The sequence below is a fragment of the Saimiri boliviensis genome, chromosome X, assembly GCF_048565385.1.
Source record: "Saimiri boliviensis isolate mSaiBol1 chromosome X, mSaiBol1.pri, whole genome shotgun sequence".
Lineage (NCBI taxonomy): Eukaryota > Metazoa > Chordata > Mammalia > Primates > Cebidae > Saimiri > Saimiri boliviensis.
In genome coordinates, this window is record NC_133470.1 from 106,266,563 (window position 1) to 106,285,154 (window position 18,592).

Sequence of the window (18,592 nt, forward strand, 5' to 3'; positions counted from 1 at the left end):
AGTTAGGGTTTCCTTCCCAAAGTAGCACTTTTCTGATCCAACAAGAGAATACAGAAAACAAGTAGCTCAGACATCAAATGTTTTAAGGGAAAGATTTTCAGAGAATTAAAACCTCACTCCTTATTTTGGGGGGTACTGTCACTTAATAAATGTTCCCAAAAAGCTTACTCTACTTACCCCATAACCTCTGCTGTTCTCTTTATCTCCCATGCGTGTGATATAGTATTCGGTATTTCTAGAAGAACAATGATATGAGCCTCTGTTTCTTTGTAGCTAGAAAGGATTGTCTAGTGGGGGCTCTGAGCTCTGCCACTTTGCCTGCCTGACTGAACAACTTAGGGAAACATGCCCTTAGTTTTTCTTATCCTTATTTTATTATCAGTTAAAGCAACTGGTGATTCTTATTCCTGAAGTACTTTGAAACATTTAGGTAAAATTTGCTCATAGGTCTGTTATATTTCTGGGGATTTCTGAGAATGTGAAAGACTAGATAAGCTGTATCACATAGTTTTTGAACTTTTTATGTTTCTAAGAAAAGAGTATACTTTTTTGCCCAGCTGGAAGCATAAAGATGTTTGGTGGATGCTAAAAAGCTGGAGGACATGTCTTAGCTGTCAGATATTCCTACCCTGGGACATTTCCCTAGAAGGAACATACTTTACTCTTCTGAGAAACACAATAACTTTCTCAGGGTTGTGTGACATGTTTGTGAATTGAGAATTGGTCTCTGCTTATACTTTCTAACAGTCTACATTTTTGTTAGGCAACTAGAAAGCCATGACTTTTCCTGATGCAGTAGGCTGTACAATATTTGAATTTGCCAATGACAAACTTCATTATAATCACCTTTCCCCATAACAGCTCTTTGATGATAACTGAAAATCAGACTCCTGAAATAGAATGAATTATCAGAAATGAGAAATTCCTTTATTGTTCTCTGTCCAATGAGTTTGAATAAGACAAAGCAAATCTCTTGACACACCCCTTTAAAGTTCATTTTTCTCAAGCAGGTCATTATTTTATTCTATTTTAAGTAATGCCCCTGAAGCACATGGGAGATGCTATGTTAGCATCTTCTTTTTCTATTCTTATCAGTCGTGACACTAAATAGCTCACTTTTTAAAAGAGTCTTTTATTTATTTTTAGTAAAAACTTAACTCGAGTTAGAAATCATTACTTTTCCAGATAAAAGGAATAAAAAGGAGGATTTTTGTTGGATTAATGACTAACTGTACCATCAATTATTTTAAAATTCATTTGAAATATATATAATTCCCCTAAATGGAGGCAATTTTCACAGGCAACTTCAGATATTTCCTGTGTACAGCCCAGTACAGGCTAATCCAAGCAAGGAATTCTAGTTCAGTGCTGAGGAGCCTCTGACAGGCATTAATTGGCGTCTAAATGATCGCAAGCTGCTTCAAATGCAAAGTTATTGTGCTTATCTTTTTTAAGTGACTTTTCTCATGGGATCTTGATCATTTTCAGTATTTGTCATGCCTCCCTGAAGGTCTGTGTTTATATCTTTTAGCAGTTCCCTTCAGCCTAAAGAAATTTCTTCAGCATTTTCTATAGTGCAAGCCTGTTAGTGATGAATTCTTGCATTTAATTTTGTCTGAAAATACACCTCAGCTTTATTCTTGAGAGAATTTGTCTCTGAACATAGAATTCTGAATAAATGAATATTTGTATTTTGTCATGAACTCTAAAGATTTTATTTCACTGAGTTCTGGCCTTAAATTGTTTCTGAAGGAAGTCAAAGTATTCAAATTGTTGTTCCCCTCTATATAATGTATTGTTTTTCTCTGGCTGCTTTCCAGAGTTTTCGCTTTAGCTTTCTGCTGTTTTAATATGATGTGCTTTTTTCACACGTATCCTGCTTGGGGTTCACTGAACTCTTTAAATATGCAGATTAATGTCTTTCATCAAATTTCAGAAATTGCCAACCCTTGTTTCTTCAAATCTTTTTAAATTACTTTTTGTCTCCTCTTTTTCTGCAGTTTTATTTACATATATCTTAGACCTTTGGATGCAATCTCACAAGGTCCCAAGGCTCTGTTTTTTAAAATATATATATCTTTCTCTGTGTTCTTCAGATTGGATACATTTGTATTGCTCTCTCTTTAAATTCTCTCATTATTCTGTCATCTATATTCTACTTTTAGGCTTGTCTGGTTATTTTTATTTCAGATATCATTTTCTAGCTGTAGAATTACCCAGATGTGGTAGTTATCAGACAAGGAATATTCTCAGTGATATAACAGAAATACGCTCATAATGAATGAAAGGATAGGTAATCTCAGCAGAGGAATGGAAATTTTTTAAAGGATCCTTGATTCTTTTCATTTTCAGATAAAAGAACTCTTGGCTCATTTTAAAAATTTCTATTCCTCTACTGAGATTTTCTGTATTTTCATTCATTATATTTTCTTTACATCATGAGCATAGTTATAATAGCTGCTTTAATTTCTTGTCTGCTGAATTACCACATCTAGGTTATATCAGGGTTGGTGTCTGTTAATTGTCCTTTCTTTCAGAAATGGGCCATCTCTTTCTAGTTTTTATATGTCAAGTAATTTTGGGCTGTATCCTAAATATTATGGCTATTATATTGTGAAGACTCTGGATTCTGCTATGCTCCTTCAAAGAATGTTGACTTGGTTTTCTTTTGTTTTTATGGTCAATTTACCTGGTTGGATTCGAGATGGGAATTCTGTATCTTGGATAGAAGCTTAGTTGTCATTTCAGTTCTTTTAGCCTTAGCTGTACTGTTTGGAATCTTCCTTGTGCTTTCTTGGCTCAGGTATCATGCAGACATTTGAGCAGATCTTATAAACAGAATTTGAAGTTCTTTCCCCCTGCCTCTATTGTCTTCTTTCTGGGATTCCCTTCTTATTTTCCAGTGGCAATAATAGCCCTGAACTCTCCTTGAGTTATTTAGGCCATAAAGGCTATGGGTTTTCTATTAGAAATTTAGCCATCTTGTGAGGTGCTAACTCAGGTCTACCCTCAGACTAAATGGCCCTTTAAAAACTAAGAGACTCACCCTATGCTCTTCCTTTCTTCTAAGTGTCAGCTTCTCTTCAGAATATGTCTACCTCAGATGAAATGGCCCCTTAAAAACTGAGAGACTCACCTATGCTATTCCTTTCTTCCAAGTGTCAGCTTCTCTTCAGATATGTCTGCTTTTGTTCACTCTCCAATATCATCAAGTAGTTATGGGTTTTATTTTGTGTTTTGTCCAAAGATTATGGCTATTATCTATGGGAGGGTTGGTCTGGTAGAATATTATTCCTGAAAGCTCATCTTTGCTGTAATTTCTAAAACTACAAAAACTCAATTAAGAGTTATGTTGAACAAAACTATGAAAGGACAGAGAAGAGGAAGGCAAGCAGCGAAATTAAAGGGTCCAACATGGGGAGGTGAAAGTGGCAGAACCCTTAAAGGAAAGTCCACAAGTCTACGTAAGAGGAAAAATGTATTCCATGGCCAAAAGTACTTTCTAATACGAGAGGAAGATAAGAATCATAGACTCCTAGAGCTCTTGGTCTGGAAAGAAAGCCTAATGCAAGACAGAGTGTAACCAAGTCTGCTTTGTCTGAGACTGTTTTACTTTCAACATGCCTCTTTGCCTTAAGAGTGTTTGGAGAATTTTTTTCCTAATATGTGAGAAAAAGTGCTGCTTTATCTTATCCTTAACTCTATTCATGTCCTCAACATTTTCAAGGCATTCACACCTAAAAAGCATACCTCTTAACCTTAGGAAATTCGCAACATTCATAATGATGAATTAATGGGAATCAGGCGAGAAGAAGAAATGGAAATGTCTGATGATGAAATAGAAGAAACGACAGAAACAAAAGAAACTGAGGAATCAGGTAAAGATAATTCTGTTTTGTTATTTAACAAACATGTACTTGCAGGCAAGATATTTTCAAACCTATAATACCTAATAAGGTCTGGACACCAACCCATCAGTCTGGATACCAGCTAGAAATAGTTGGTGAGGCCATATATGTACACATTGGCTGAATATCAGACCTGTGGCTACAGGATTTTCTGTAATTTTCATTTGCATTGAAGTGCCTAATGAAAAATGGACTTTCTTTTTCTTTTCTTTTCTTTCTCTCTCTCTCTCTCTCTCTTTTTTTTTTTTTTTTTTTTTTGAGGTGGAGTTTCGCTCTTGTTACCCAGGCTGGAGTGCAATGGCGCGATCTTGGCTCACTGCAATCTCCACCTCCCAAGTTCAAGCAATTCTCTGCCTCAGCCTCCTGGGTAGCTGGGACCACAGGTGCATACCACCATGCCCAGCTAATTTTTTGTATTTTTAGTAGAGACATGGTTTCACCATATTGGCCCAGCTGGTCTTGAACTTCTGACCTTGTAATCCACCCACCTCAGCCTTCCAAAGTACTGGGATTTACAGGAATGAGCTACCGCACCCAGCCAAAAGTAGAATTTCTTTTCCAAAAAGCACTGGGCATTTAGGCAGCTCTAACCTAGTATAGTCAGAACCTCACTGTGAGACAGAGGTTATGTTATAGGTCATTAGTGGGACCCACAGGGCAAACTTTTTGAATAGGATAATACCCCCCCCCCCCTTCAGTTTCATAATAAAGTATCTTGGATGGGAGAATTACCACTGCAGATAATAAAATAGCCAGAAGACTACTCTTTTCAGGCAAACCCTTTCAGACAATCTTAGAAGTTAGATTATAGGAAGATACAGTGGAAAAGGCACTGGATCTAAAGTTGAAACACCTGAGTTCTAGTTCCAACTCTGTCCTTCTTGACTTAGGAGGGACTTCTTTCCCACTGAGGCTCAGCTTCCACACTTGTAAGAAGAACATTATTAAAACCATCTAACAACCAGGCACGGTGGCTCATGCCTGTAATCTCAGCACTTTGGAAGGCAGAGAGAGGTGGGTGGATCACCTGAGGTCAGGAGTTCGAGACTAGCCTGACTATAATGGTGAAACCCCATCTCTACTAAAAATACAAAAAATTAGCCAGGCATGATGGCAGGCGCCTGTAATCCCAGCTACTTGGGAGGCCGAGGCGGGAGAATCCCTTGAACCTGGGAGGCGGACATTGCAGTGAGCCAAGGTCACACAGTTGCACTCCAGCCTGGGCAACAAGAGGGAAACTCCATCTCAAAAAAAAAAAAAAAAATCTCACACGGATTTTGTGATGGATAAATTAGTTTATCCATTTATTTAATAATTATTACATACTAAGCACTATGCTGGAGATTGGAGATATAGTTGTATAGTGTTCCTGCTGTGTACGTGTGTGTGTGTGTGTGTGTGTGTGTATAAACGAGAGAGAGAAATTATAATTCAAATCTGAATTTCCTGGTTCCAGTACTTGTATAGTGAAGTCAGCAGCTCTGTAGCCACTTGAGTGGTCTTAGAATTTTCACTCCATAAACAGGAACTCTGAAGGAAAGAAAAATACCAAGTCAGACTTTTAAAAAGATATTCATTAGCTGTTACATCTGAATATTTTCTATTTTTGCCATATGTTTGAACCCTAAACATACAAACTGCTATGTATATTGAATACACCGTATGTAATCAGTGGTTAGCTAGCATTTTCAGTATAGTCAACTAATTACTGCAAATAAATACTATAAGCTTATAGCCAAAATAAACAACGAGGAGAATAAGAATTGAACGATTCAAATTATTTAAGTGCTTATATAGGATGTTTTGTAACTGATTAATCTTTCACTTGTATAATTGTTTACACCTCAGTATCTACAGTATTGTACACAGTGTTTATCCAGTGTTACCATGAAATAAATGCCACCATAAGTTTGAGCATCCACTTGATAAATTGCTGAGTTTGTGGAGTTATTGGGGAAGGAGAGGGGTGAATGGGAGATTCAGACTGTACGCGCTTACTAGGGTTATATAATTGCATTTTGCTTCTGTATCTCTTTTAAGTTAAAAGCTGTATTGGCTACTGCACAGAGTCTTATACATTTAAGAGACTGGAAACTCCCTGACAGATCATCTTATAGCTATTTTCTTTCCTGTTCCACATGCCAGGATGCTGCTTTGTCAAATAAAGCTATCTACAATAGACTTAATGGAGCTTACCAAATAGCTTTTCTCCCAGAAGGTTTCAATTCATTTTAATTCAAGGACTTTTGTGCATTTTTCTTCCCCTCGATTGTATCTAATTCTGTTATCTCGCTTCTGTAGTACTCAACTGCAGAAATCCTGCTCAATGTGAGTCGGTGAATAGGTCCTCAGTTTTTATCTAAAGTGGCTACATGTTTTAGCTGTCACTTGGTTCCAATTAAAAGCTTAAGCAACTAGATCTCAGAATTGTTGTTTTTTTCCCCTCTGTTCATGCTATCAAACTTGAATTATAGGAAACTATGGCATGTTTCTGGTTAGATTTTACTTCCTGAAGAAAGTAAAACCAGCCTAGAAGTCTCAGATACCTTTCCCTGGAGTGCCACAAAATTTCTATTCTTAGAGAGACTCCGTATTAGCCAGCCCATAATTGTGATACAGTACTTTAAATACTCTTGCCATGGAAGAAAGGACTGATGTACACAATCTGTTGAAGAGGGAGAATTACATCAAAGCAAATCATGGTAGTGTAAAATTATTTCATTATCTTGTTACCCACAATGGAAAGTACTGTACCCAGTAAACATAAGAAAAGCTGTTCCCTTTCAGCACCCATCTTCTGCTTTCTTTACTTAGACTAGTAGTTCTCAGATTTGGATACTGAAGAATCATTTGGGTTACCTTTTAAAATTCAGATGTCGAAGTTGCAGAATCTGAGCCACTATGTCTGTAATGGGGTTGAGGAATCTGCATTTTCAGCCATCCTAAATGATTTCAATGCTGGTGGTCCAGGAAGCACATTTGGAAAACATTGACTTACACTAATTCTCCTTCATTTTTCTGGCCAAAGTTGTTTGTTCCCTTGATATTAATCTAATCTCCCTCTTCCTCCCTGACCTTTTATTTTCCATTATTTCCACTTTAAGAGTTTGGCCAATTAATTAACAAGCACTATGTCCTATAAGCTGATGGAGATAGAGATATAAATATGTGTAAATCCACAGAAAATTTTAGAAATACCACTTGCTGCTAACATGGAAGGTACTGATTAGAATGCAGCAAGGCAAGAAATATCAGGTGTAGGCCAGAGTTGTCACAGTGAGTGAAAAATTGATCAGGTCCTTGAAAGATGAACAGGTTTAGATGATAGGAAGGAAGGTAAGAAAGCAACTTGATGGTGGGAGGAAAGGAGGGAGTAAAAGGATTGGGGAGGCTCAAAGAGGAAAATAAGCATGATGTTTATAGGGGGATAAAAGACTAAGTAGAGTAGATGGGTCCAAATTATGGAGGGCCATGAATGCCAACCTTAGACTTTGCATAGTAAGCAATATGCCACTATAAGCACATCTTGACCATGGTGCTAATATGATGAAAGCAACATGAATTATATATTTTGAGAGCTAATCTTGAATTAAGAGAATATAACCAGAGACATTTACAGAAGTGAGAGGTAAAATGATGAAGGGTAGGACCAGAGTGAAGGCAAGAGGAACTGAGACAAAAAATGGTAGAAGAAAAGGAGGCAATGGATTGAATGAGATTAAAGATGCTAAGAGTCATTTTCGAGGACTATATCTAAGTCTTGAGTGCCAGATGGATATAGATGATGAAGAAAAGGAAAGAGCCAAAAATGAGTCTGTGTTTTCTACTCTGAGAGGTTGGAGGCCTGTTGGTTATATTGGTTCGCTAGAGATGTCATAACAAAATACCACAAAGTGGGCAGCTTAACTGACGAAAATGTATTGTCTCACAGTTCTGGAAGCTAGAAGTCTGAGATCAAGGTATCATTAGGGTTAGTTCCTTGCGAGGGAGAATCTGTTCCATTCTTGTCTCCTACTTTCTGGTGATTTTCCAGCAATCTTGGGTATTCTTTGTCTGGTAGATGCATCATCCCAACATCTGCCTTCACATGGTATTCTCCCTGTGTACATGCCAATTCCTGTGTCCAAATTTCCTCTGTCAATACGGATACCAATCATATCAAGTTAGGACCCACCATAATGACCTCATTGTAGCTTGACTACCTCTGTAAAGAACCTATTTCCATATAAGCCAGATTCCGAGAGCTTCAACTTTTCTTTTTTGAAAGGACACAAATCAAACTGTAACAGTAGAACTGACAGAAATGGACTGATGGATGGGACTGATTTGCAGAATATGATGAGGTGAACAGCAGATAGTAGGTTATTGTGAAATGGGCAGAAGGGATTTGTATTCAAATTACAGTTGAACAAACTAGAAGGAATAGTAGATGGTAGTGTAGAGGTGTTGGCAGAAGCCCTGAGAATTTTATTAAATGAGTATGAAAAACAAGTGAAAGAACAGCAAAACGTTGAATACAGAATTTGGAGGGCCCACCACAGTAAGGGAGAAGGAAAGAGGAGTTTGCAGAAGAGTTAGAAAAAAAGCAGTTCTGAGAGGTTGGGAGAAAACTAGAAAAGAATTGGGTTGTGGAAACCAAGAAAAGCTTTTATAGAAGTAAGTAGTCATTGACATTAGTCGGTGGTACAAAGAAACTAGGAATTCAGAGAACAGTGCTGGGCAAGAGCTATTTTAGTGGAGTGATAGAGGTAGGGGCCAGAATATATGAGATTAATAAAAGAAAGTAAACAAAGACCATAGGTCAAGAAGTTGGGTACTAAGCAAAATGAAATAATGGATATTATAAATGGCAACTAGAATCGATAAAGTTAAGGGTTTTTTGTTGCTGTTTTTCAGTAAAAAGGAAGGAGGCAATGGAGGGTATGAGACTGAAGACACTAGAAAATAAAAGAGTACTTGTAGAAGTAGGATCTTTGAAAAGAAGGGAAGGGATCCATATTCAAATAGAGTTTACTTTAGAGAGAAGAGAGCCCTCTTTCTCTGAGACAAGAGAGGGGATACTGAAAGTGTATAGGTAGCCCAGGCTTCTCCATACACTAAGAGATAATTTATTCATCACAAAAATGATTTGGAAATGAGACCACGTGGAGACAGGAACCGATTTGGAATAAATGCTTTGGGCAGTATGGAAGTAAGAAATCAGTGAGAGGTGACAGACCCATCAGCAAGGGCCAACATGAGTGTGTATTGATCTAGCTGCCTAGCTCTGCACCATCCTATTCTCTGTGGCCCCAGATAAGTGAGAGTTTAGTCCAGTGACTGTGAGTTGGGGATTGGCATGGTAAGCCTGGCCAGAAGTTTTCAGGAAGCTGAAGCAATAGAAGGCACTGAGGAGTTTGCAGTGCGATCTATCTAGCCAGAAAACAATTAATGAACTTGCTTAGTGAAGTTGGCCACTCTGTGAGATTAAAAATCCCAGCAAGGAAAGAGAGCAGTCTTGGGGTGATGAGGGGCAGTGAGAAAACTGGCAGATGATTAGATTCGGTTTGGGATGGGAATTTAGAGATCTAACAGGGGTAACAGTGATGTTCCAGGTGCATCCATACTGGCACAAGCCTGATTGCAATGGAGACAATAACCTGTAGAGGCGAGGAAAAGCAAGGCATTGTGAGGTCGGGGAACCCACTTGAGATTTTTTGCCTGAACCTGCGACCACCCCAATATGTCTTATTCATATCATCTCCTGCTCTTTCTTCCCACTCTTTGTTCTTTTCAGCTTTTTCCCCTTTGTGAATCACTGTAGCTCAAACTTCTTTATGAGTCTTGAGTGGAATGTTACCCGTTCTTCCTTCTATAATTTTGTAACATTTTTAGCATCGCCTGTAATGAAGCTTTAAAAGGGTGGCTGACTCCCTGAATTTACTTCCACTTTTTTTTTCTTGTTTTCTTTGTACCAAGACTCAGGCACTAATTTTTTAACGGCACAAAATCATGTTTGATCTTTTGTTGTACAGAAACATGTCTGGGATTTTGCTGTTAGTGGCTCCTCTAAAAAGAGGAGTTCACAGCTGCCTTGGTACTTTCATATTGCCGTGATGAACTGGCGCCTTCAGATCTGCGGAACAATCGCCATAAAGAGAAATATTTTTCCCACATAGGAAATAGTCAAAAAGGAGAAGCCAAGAACTAATGATGGCAGGATATGAATACATTCACTGTACTATATGTTCTTTAGTATCAGGACTGATGGATTCACCTACTCAAACATATTATTAAAAGGTAATATTGAACGTTTCAATGTTCTGGCAATGTACAAAGAACTTCAACTTCAGAAATTGGCCCAATTAATATTAAGTATGTGAAAGGAAAGACTTGGTGTCCTCATTAAAATGACAAAAACCCTCATTTCAGAGAGTGGGAAATATATTTTGTAGGTAAGGTCCCTTCAGTAGCATTACAGGTGATCACATTTTCTTTTGCTTGGTGACAGGTCCAAACTGAGATTATCATCTGCTCCCACGTGGCTGCAGGTATCCATCACTGATCATCAGCCTGCCCTTTCCCCCAGGACAAAAACAGTCTCTCCTCCTCATTTTCTCAGAAGGAAAATATTTTTACGTTTAAACTGGAGAATACCCCTCTAATCATTCTCCTAGATCTTTGCCCTTTTCTCTTCCATGTATCTCTGTATGACATGTAGAACATCAGCATAATTACTGGCCCGCAGTACAAGAAGAAACAAAGGAGGAAAATGAAATATCCCTATTTTGTATTAAACCATGTGGACTGCCAGAGGACAAACATGCAAACCAAAGCAGAAATAAGTAATTGTTAATCTGTAGGAGCCATTTGATTTACAGAGTATCCTGTGTACTATTCAGCCAAACTCCAGCTCAAGATACTGTCCTTGGTATTGACCCTGCAAGCAAACCAAATATTTCTTCCTCTTTGGCAGATAGTTAATATGCCTTTTTCTATAGAGTTTTGTATGTAAAATTCCTCTTCACTCATAGTATCTTCTTTTGATGTTGTTGTTGTTAGTGCTTGTCTCATGAAAAGTATCCCAGCCACTAGAAGAGATGGCAAGGTGAGATATTATTTGGAGCGTCTGGAATCCAAAAGACACAAAATCTGCATGGTGACAACAAAAATTAAAATAAATAATAAAACCAATCATAAAATGAATATGTCATGCCAAAGATCTTTTGTAAGTTTTTAAAACCAAAATGCAAGGTTTAGAACTGTTGTATCAAGATCATTGCATGGCCATCCACAGAAAACAAATGTGGATGCTAAGAACATCTCAACACTAGTAGAAAATATTTCTAACCAGAACCCTTCCTATTACATTGCCACTTTCTGCTTTTGATAGACAATATTACTATAGCAGCCCACATCAGTACATAATAGTTTTAGGGAAACCCTCATGTTCAAGGAATTGAATTAAACACAGCACCTCTCTAAAGGCAACTTCCTTTTAGGAGTACAGAATGTTTTCATGCTAATATGAGGTTTTTTTCTATATATTTGTCTTAGTCCATTTTATCTTGCTATAAAGGAATACCTAAGACTGGGTAATTTATAAAGAAAAAAGGTTTATTTGGCTGACAATTCCGAAGGCTGGAAAATTCAGGATTGAGTATTTGCATCTGATAAGAGCCTCAGGCTGCTTCCACTCATGGCAGAAGGTGAAGGGGAGCAAGTGTAGGCAGAGATCACATGGTGAAAGAGGAAGCAAGAGGAGAGGGGAGGTGTCAGTCTCTTTTATACAACTAATAGAGTGAGAATGCACCCCCGCCCCACCAGGGAGGGCATCAATCTATTCATGAGGGATCTACTCTTATGACCCAAACACCTCCCACTAAGCCCAACACCACCATATTCGAGATGAAATTTCAATATGAGTTTTGCTGAAGACAAATAAATCATAACCAAACCATAGCAATATTTCATATTTGTAATGCACAAATTTTTTCCATTCATTATGTAGAAGATGAATCTTCTTGAAATTACTTTAGATAAACACTTCTTTGACCATCTATAGCTAATAATTTTAATGGTTTAATTTCTATTACTTTTCTTTTACTTTCTTCTACCCAAAGTTCTTCCCTATAGGTAATTAAGAAAATTAATATTTTTGTCAAATTGCCTTTTAACTTTCCTATAAGTTTAATATACAGATTGTAATTTTGATCCATTTATTATTATTATTTTTTCATATCAGAGTTTGATTTAGTCCTGCTGCAAACACACGGAATCTGAAAAATTTAATGCAAATGGAATAGATTTCTTGGGATCTAATTTTTTTTTAATTGCCTGACAGCTTACCCTCTAAAAAAACATATTTAAGGGAGGCAAATTATTTTGGGAGATAAGTATAAGAGGTAGTAATAGGAAGTTAAGAAAAATTACCACTACATATTGCTGAAATGTATTGGAAGGCAAATATGGCCCAAAGAAAAAGCTCCACTGGAAAAAACAAAACAAAACATTGAATGCTGACCATAGAACTAGCACCCGGCTCCCAGGTCAATAATTTGAACCAAAAAACAAAAAATAAAAAAGACCTTGCTCAATCCTGAGGTTAGTAAAGGAATATAAGAGAGTTGTGTGTTAATGTGATTCCTGAAATCAAAGAGCAGTACTATTCAGTGGGCATGATATTCTCGATCTTAGGATCAAATATTGTAGACCTTGGGCCAGAGAATCTGCGTTACAGTAGAAAAATGAGGAATGCTTTAAGCATGTGGATTCAGGTCACACCAACCTACATGTGCAGCATTCTCTAAGCCATAATGACCATTCTCATCTACCACTCAGGGCAGGAGTAAGACTGTTCTTTTGCAGTGCTCTGACAAGTTGGGTTTCTCCTTCTTCTTTGCAAATCATAGGGGAACTAAACATTTATACCTGTTACACCCCCAAAGCTGAAAGCAATAAAGAATTAACACATACAGCAAGCTGCTAGGTGCATCTCTGTTTAGGAATTGCCTCAACATTGGGTTTCTATTGACAGAACAGAGGAGGTTGCCTCTGACCTTCCTGAGGCTCCCATTGTACCCTGGCTGAGCAGCCCACAGTTAATTTTAAGTGGCAAAAGAAATGAGAACAAATTCCTCCAAGACGAGAAGGTAGACTTCTACTAAAACAGTGCTCTCCATAGGGCATATGAGCACATTTAACCACCACTAGAAAAGAACTTGAGGGCAGGCACACAGTGCCTACTGCTACAAATCTTGCAGTTAGATTAGAATGGAAGTGTCTTAGTTTTTAGACAATTTTAAACATCAGGATATCGCTAACAGGTTATGTTCAGGGGCTATGCTTGATACTGTCGAAATACAAACAAAAATAACTGCCTAGAGAGAACATCGACATTCTAAAAGAAAAAGCATTTTATCTGGGTGAAGGGATGACTTAACTCCTGAAACTGGAGAACACAGAACCACAAAAATAATTTCCTTGAACATATTTAACTAGAAGGGCAAGGCATTTTCCTACATAAAACATTGTAATTTTCCCACTACTCCAAAGGAATCCAATAAATAATTTTTTACAGTGAAAAGGCCTGGATCAAACCTAGAAGTGACACCAGCCCCCGATGAACACAAGTCACAGGTCCCTGTTTAGGTCTCAGGGTCCAGTCGTCCAAGAATGCCAGCACTGCCATGAGCCTGGCCTGTGGTTTCATCTTTCCCAAATGAGACCAGCTGGAGGGTCCAAGCTGCTTTACAGAAGAGTTCCATCTGGTAAGCCCGGGTGGTGAGCGAAGCCAAAGACGCCAACACAAGAAGTGGTCAAAGCCAAGGTTTCCTAGTGCTGCCTTTGTCTTCTTCCCACAGCCTGGCCTGAGCGCTGAAGCTGGGCCTCAGGAGGCGAGTTCGTCGGTGAGGCTTCCTCACCCAGGCTGGGGCAAGTCTACTGCACCCCTCATGCAGGGAAGAGCTCAGGCAGGCTTTCTTCATAGCAGTACTTTGCTATGGGGTCCCGGTAGGTGTTCTCATGCTGCACGCTCTGAGATGAGGTCCTGCATTTGGCCAGGCACAACTCCAAGTGATCTTCGACTGCCATGAAGAGGTTGTGGAATGCCACAGCTGCCCAGTTGAGGAAGTGCTCCAGAAGTTGCTTGCTGGGCTGCGGGCAGCAGGAGACACAGTACTCAGCAGCCGCTGGACCAGCAGCCATCGCAGCAGTATTGCTTTGTGCTAGGGACGCTGACGTTACAGCAGCCATTCACAAACGTAGTGGAGCCCATCCGTGAGGAGGTAGGGCTGACAGCAACTTCCCTTGAATGGAGTTGCAACGCTGATTGCTCAGACGACTACTGTTGCCCAAGTTAAACTTCACTTTCCACGGGATGGGTTGATCATGGTCTTGAACCTGCAGGGGATTCCTAACTCTCACTGCCCTCTCCTCATGCTTGGAGGTACTGCTGAGGAAGTAGACAAGCAACAGCCCAAAGATCAGGGCGAGAACCCACCTCTTCCGCAGAAGCCAGTGCCACATCGTGGCCGCCAGGTTCACCATCCCAGCGCGAATGTGGGGCGCGGCAGCCTGGCACAGAACGCGGCAGGCCCCGCCCTTATGCGCCCTGCAGCCCCATCCCTCCAGGCGGGCACGAGCCCCAAGGCCCGTGGCCCAGTCCGCTTTGATCCATTTTTAAAATGTCTCTTTTTCTGAGTTTTGTGTTCTGTTAGTAATCAAAAAAGTTATAAACTACAAATGTTTCCATTAATTTGGCTTGTAAACAATAGAAACTAGTGGAATCTTTTTTTTTTTTTTTTTTTTTTTTGAGATGGAGTCTCACACTGTCACCCAGGCTTGAGTGCAATAGCACAATCTCAGCTCACTGCAACTTCTGCCTCCTGGGTTCGAGCAATTCTCCTGCCTCAGCCTCCTGAGTAGCTGGGATTACAGGCGCATGTCACCACACCTGGCTAATTTTTGTATTTTTTATACAGATGGGGTTTCACTATGTTGGCCAGGCTGGTCTCAAACTCCTGGCCTCGTGATCAGCCCGCCTCGGCCTCCCAAAGTGCTGGGATCACAGGTGTGAGCCCGGCCCGGCCAAAACTAGTGGAATCATTCTTTTAAACCATAGTCATATGCCTGAACCTTGACTTTCTAAATTGTATTTTCTGGACTACATTGAAACTAGTGTTATTGACCTCTTTAATACCTATGGAAGACCTACCATAATTATTTGGTTCTCATTAAAAATAATGTTGAGGAGACAGCTCTAAATAAAAACCTTGCTTTTTACCTAATTTATGTCCTACCCTTACACATTTTCTTTTTGTTTTCCACTTCATTCTACCTTTCATTCTAAAGGTACTCAATGAATGTTTGTTGAGTGAATGAAAGTCTGATTAAATATTTTGAAATACGCTTTATAATTTTTGAACTTGAAAAATGTGCCCTAAACCATAAATAATTACATGTAACCTAAGTTTCCTTCATTTTTAAAATTAATAAACTTTCTCTTTTAGAACAGTTTACATTCACAGCAAAATTGAATGGAAAGGTTTTTGAACGGGAAGTGGAGAGTTTCCATATAATCTCTGTCCCTGTAGAAGCACAGTATCCTCCACTATCAACATCCTCCACCAAAATGGTACATTTTTGTTACAGTTGATTACAATTTGTTACAATTGATGAACCTACACTAATATATCATCATTACCTAAAGTTTATAGTTTAAATTAGAATTGTTTCTTGGTATTATATATTCTTTGCGTTTTGACAAATTTAAAATGGTATATATCCACCATTGTAGTATCATACAGAATAGTTTCACTGCCCTAAAATCCTCTGTGCTCCACCTTTTCATCCCTTCCTCCTCACTAATCACTGACAATGACTAATCTTTTTACTGTCTCCAGTAAAAAGTTTCATCTTTTCCAGAATATTATATAGTTATGATCCTATAGTATATAGCCTTTTCAGATTGGCTTTTTTCACTTAGTAATATGCATTTAATTTCTTTCATGTCTTTTCATGGCTTGATGGCTCATGTCTTTTTAGCACTGGATAATATTCTATTGTCTGGATGTAGCGCAGTTTATTTATGCATTCGCTTACTGAAGGACATCTTGATTGCTTCCAGCTTTTGGCAGTTATGAATAAAACTACGGTAAACCTTCATGTCCAGATTTTTGTGTGGACACAAGTTTAGTTCATTTGGATAAATGCTAAGGAGCATGATTGCTGGATGGCATGACAAGAGTATGCTTAGTTTTGTAATAAGCTGACAAACTGTCTGCTTACTTTGGATTTAATTTGTTCTTCTTGTTTTAGTTTCCTAAGTTAAAAGCTTAGATTACTGAACTTTCTTTATGTCTAATAGATGGATTAAATGCTGTAAATTTCCCTCATAAGTACTGCTTTCACTGCATTTCACAAAGTTTAGTAACTTGTATTTTCATTTATTTTAAAACACTTGTACATTTTTCTTGAGATTTCTTCCTTAATTTATGTGACTTAGAAGTGTACTGTTCAATCTCCATGTATTTGGTGAACTTCCAGCTATCTTTCTGTTACTGTTTTCTAATTTAATTCCGTTGTGATCTGGGAACATACATTGTAAAATTTCTATCTTTTACCTTTTAAGGTGTGCTTTATGGCCCATAATGTAGTCTCTCTTTGTTAAACTTCCACGTGAGCTTGAAAAGAATATGTAATCTGCTTTGATTAGATGAAATAGTCTATACATGATAATTATATCTAGTGATTTGCTGGTGGTGTTGAGTTCAACTGTGTCATTACTAATTTCTGTTTGCTGGATCTGTCCATTTCTGATAGAAGGGTGCTAAATTCTCCAACTGTAATAGTAGATTCATATATTTCTCCTTGCAGTTCTATCAGTTATTCACTTGTGTATTCTAATGCTCTGTTATTAGACTCATAAACAGTAGTGTTATATCTTCTTGGAACAGTAACACCTTCAATAGCATGCAATGCCTGTCTTTTTCCCTGATAAATTTCTTTGCTCTGAAATCAGCTCTGTCTGAAATTAATATAGCCATTTCCACTTTCTTTTAATTAGTGTTAAAATGGTATATTTTTCTCCATCTTTTTACTTTTAATCTATATGCACTCTTATATTTAAAGTGGGTTTCTTGTAGACAACCTACGGTTAGATCTTATTTTTTTTAATCCACACTGACATCTGTCTTTTAATTAGCATACTTAGATCAATAATTTTTAAAGTGATTATAGTATAGTTGGATAAATATCTACCATATTTGTTGCTGTTCTCTTTTGGTTATCCTTGTTTTTTGTTTCTAGTATTGTCTTCTGTACTTGTTCTGCCTTTTGTATTTTTTATTGAACATATATTATTTGTATTTGTTCTCCTTTATTACATCACTTATGCTTCTTTTTTCACCTTTTTTAGTGGTTGCCCTAGAGTATATATATTTACAATTAATTCAAGCCTACTTCAAATAATGCTATACCATTTCATGGGTACTGCAAATATTTTATAATAGCAAAATGCTCCTAATTCTCCCCTTCCATTTCTTGTGTCATTGCTGTTATTTATTTCACTTGTTCATAAGCATACATAAATGCATACAGGCATACCTCAAAGATATTGCAGGTTCCATTACAGATCATTGCAAAAAAGCTAAGATTGCAATAAAGCAAGCCATATGAATTATTTGGTTTCCCAGTTCATATAAAAGTTGTCTACATTATAATGTAGTCTTTTAAGCATAATGACTAAAAATCAATGTACATACTTTAATTTTAAAAGACTGTGTTGCTAAAAAAAAAAAATATGCTAACTACCATCTGAGTCTTCAGCAAGTTGTAATCTTTTTGCTGGGGAAGAATTTTGCCTTTATGTGGATGGCTGCTGACTGATCAGGGTAGTGGTTGCTGAAGGTTGGTGTGACTGTGGCAATTTCTTCAAACAGTAATGTATACTGTATCAATCGACTGTTCTTTTCATTAAAGATTTCTCTGTAGTATGTGATGCTATTTGATAGCATTTTACCCACAGTATAACTTTTTTCAAAATTGAATTCAGTCCTCTCAAACCCCACCACTGCTTTATCAACTGAATTTATGAAGTATCTCAACTTTTTGTTGTCATTTCAACAAGGTTCACAGAATCTTCATCAGGAATAGATTCCATCTCAAGAAACCACTTTCCTTGCTTATCCATAAGAAGCAACTCCTTGTTCATTAAGTTTTTATCAGGAGGCTCCAGTAATTCAATCCACACCTTTAGGCTTCACTTTTAATTCTAGCTGTGTTGCTATTCCCACCACATCTGCAATAACTTCCTCCACTGAAGTCTTGAACTCCTGAAAGTCATCAATGAGAGTTGAAGTCAACTCTCAAACTCATGTTAATGTTGATATTTTGACCTCCTTCCCTGAATCATGACCATTCTTAATGGCATCATGAATCCTTTCCAGAAGGTTTCCAATCTACTTTACCCAGATCCATCAGAGGAATCACTATGACAACTAATAGCCTTATGAAATGATTTTTTTTTAAATAATAAGACTTGAAAGTCAAAATGACTTCTTGATCCACAGGCTACAGAATGGATGTTGTATTAATAGGCATGGAAACAACATTTGTCTCCTTGTACTTCTCCATTAGTACTCTTGGGTGACTAGGTACATTGTCAACAGCAGTAATATTTTGAAAGGAATATTATTTTCTGAGTA

General features: G+C 37.9%; 1 protein-coding gene and 1 pseudogene across 8 annotated transcripts in view; one reads left to right on the forward strand and one right to left on the reverse strand.

Annotated features, from left to right (window-relative positions):
• Positions 1 to 18,592, forward strand: part of ENOX2 (ecto-NOX disulfide-thiol exchanger 2) — a 290,848-nt gene that overhangs the window by 251,415 nt on the left and 20,841 nt on the right. For all 8 annotated transcript variants that reach the window (XM_039463952.2, XM_039463951.2, XM_039463953.2 and 5 more), the window contains one exon: positions 3,764 to 3,878. In XM_039463952.2, coding sequence (XP_039319886.1) covers positions 3,764 to 3,878 — 115 coding nt within the window. The remainder of the gene's footprint in view (positions 1 to 3,763; positions 3,879 to 18,592) is intronic.
• On the reverse strand, positions 13,839 to 14,435 carry LOC101043967 (SREBP regulating gene protein pseudogene; annotated as a pseudogene).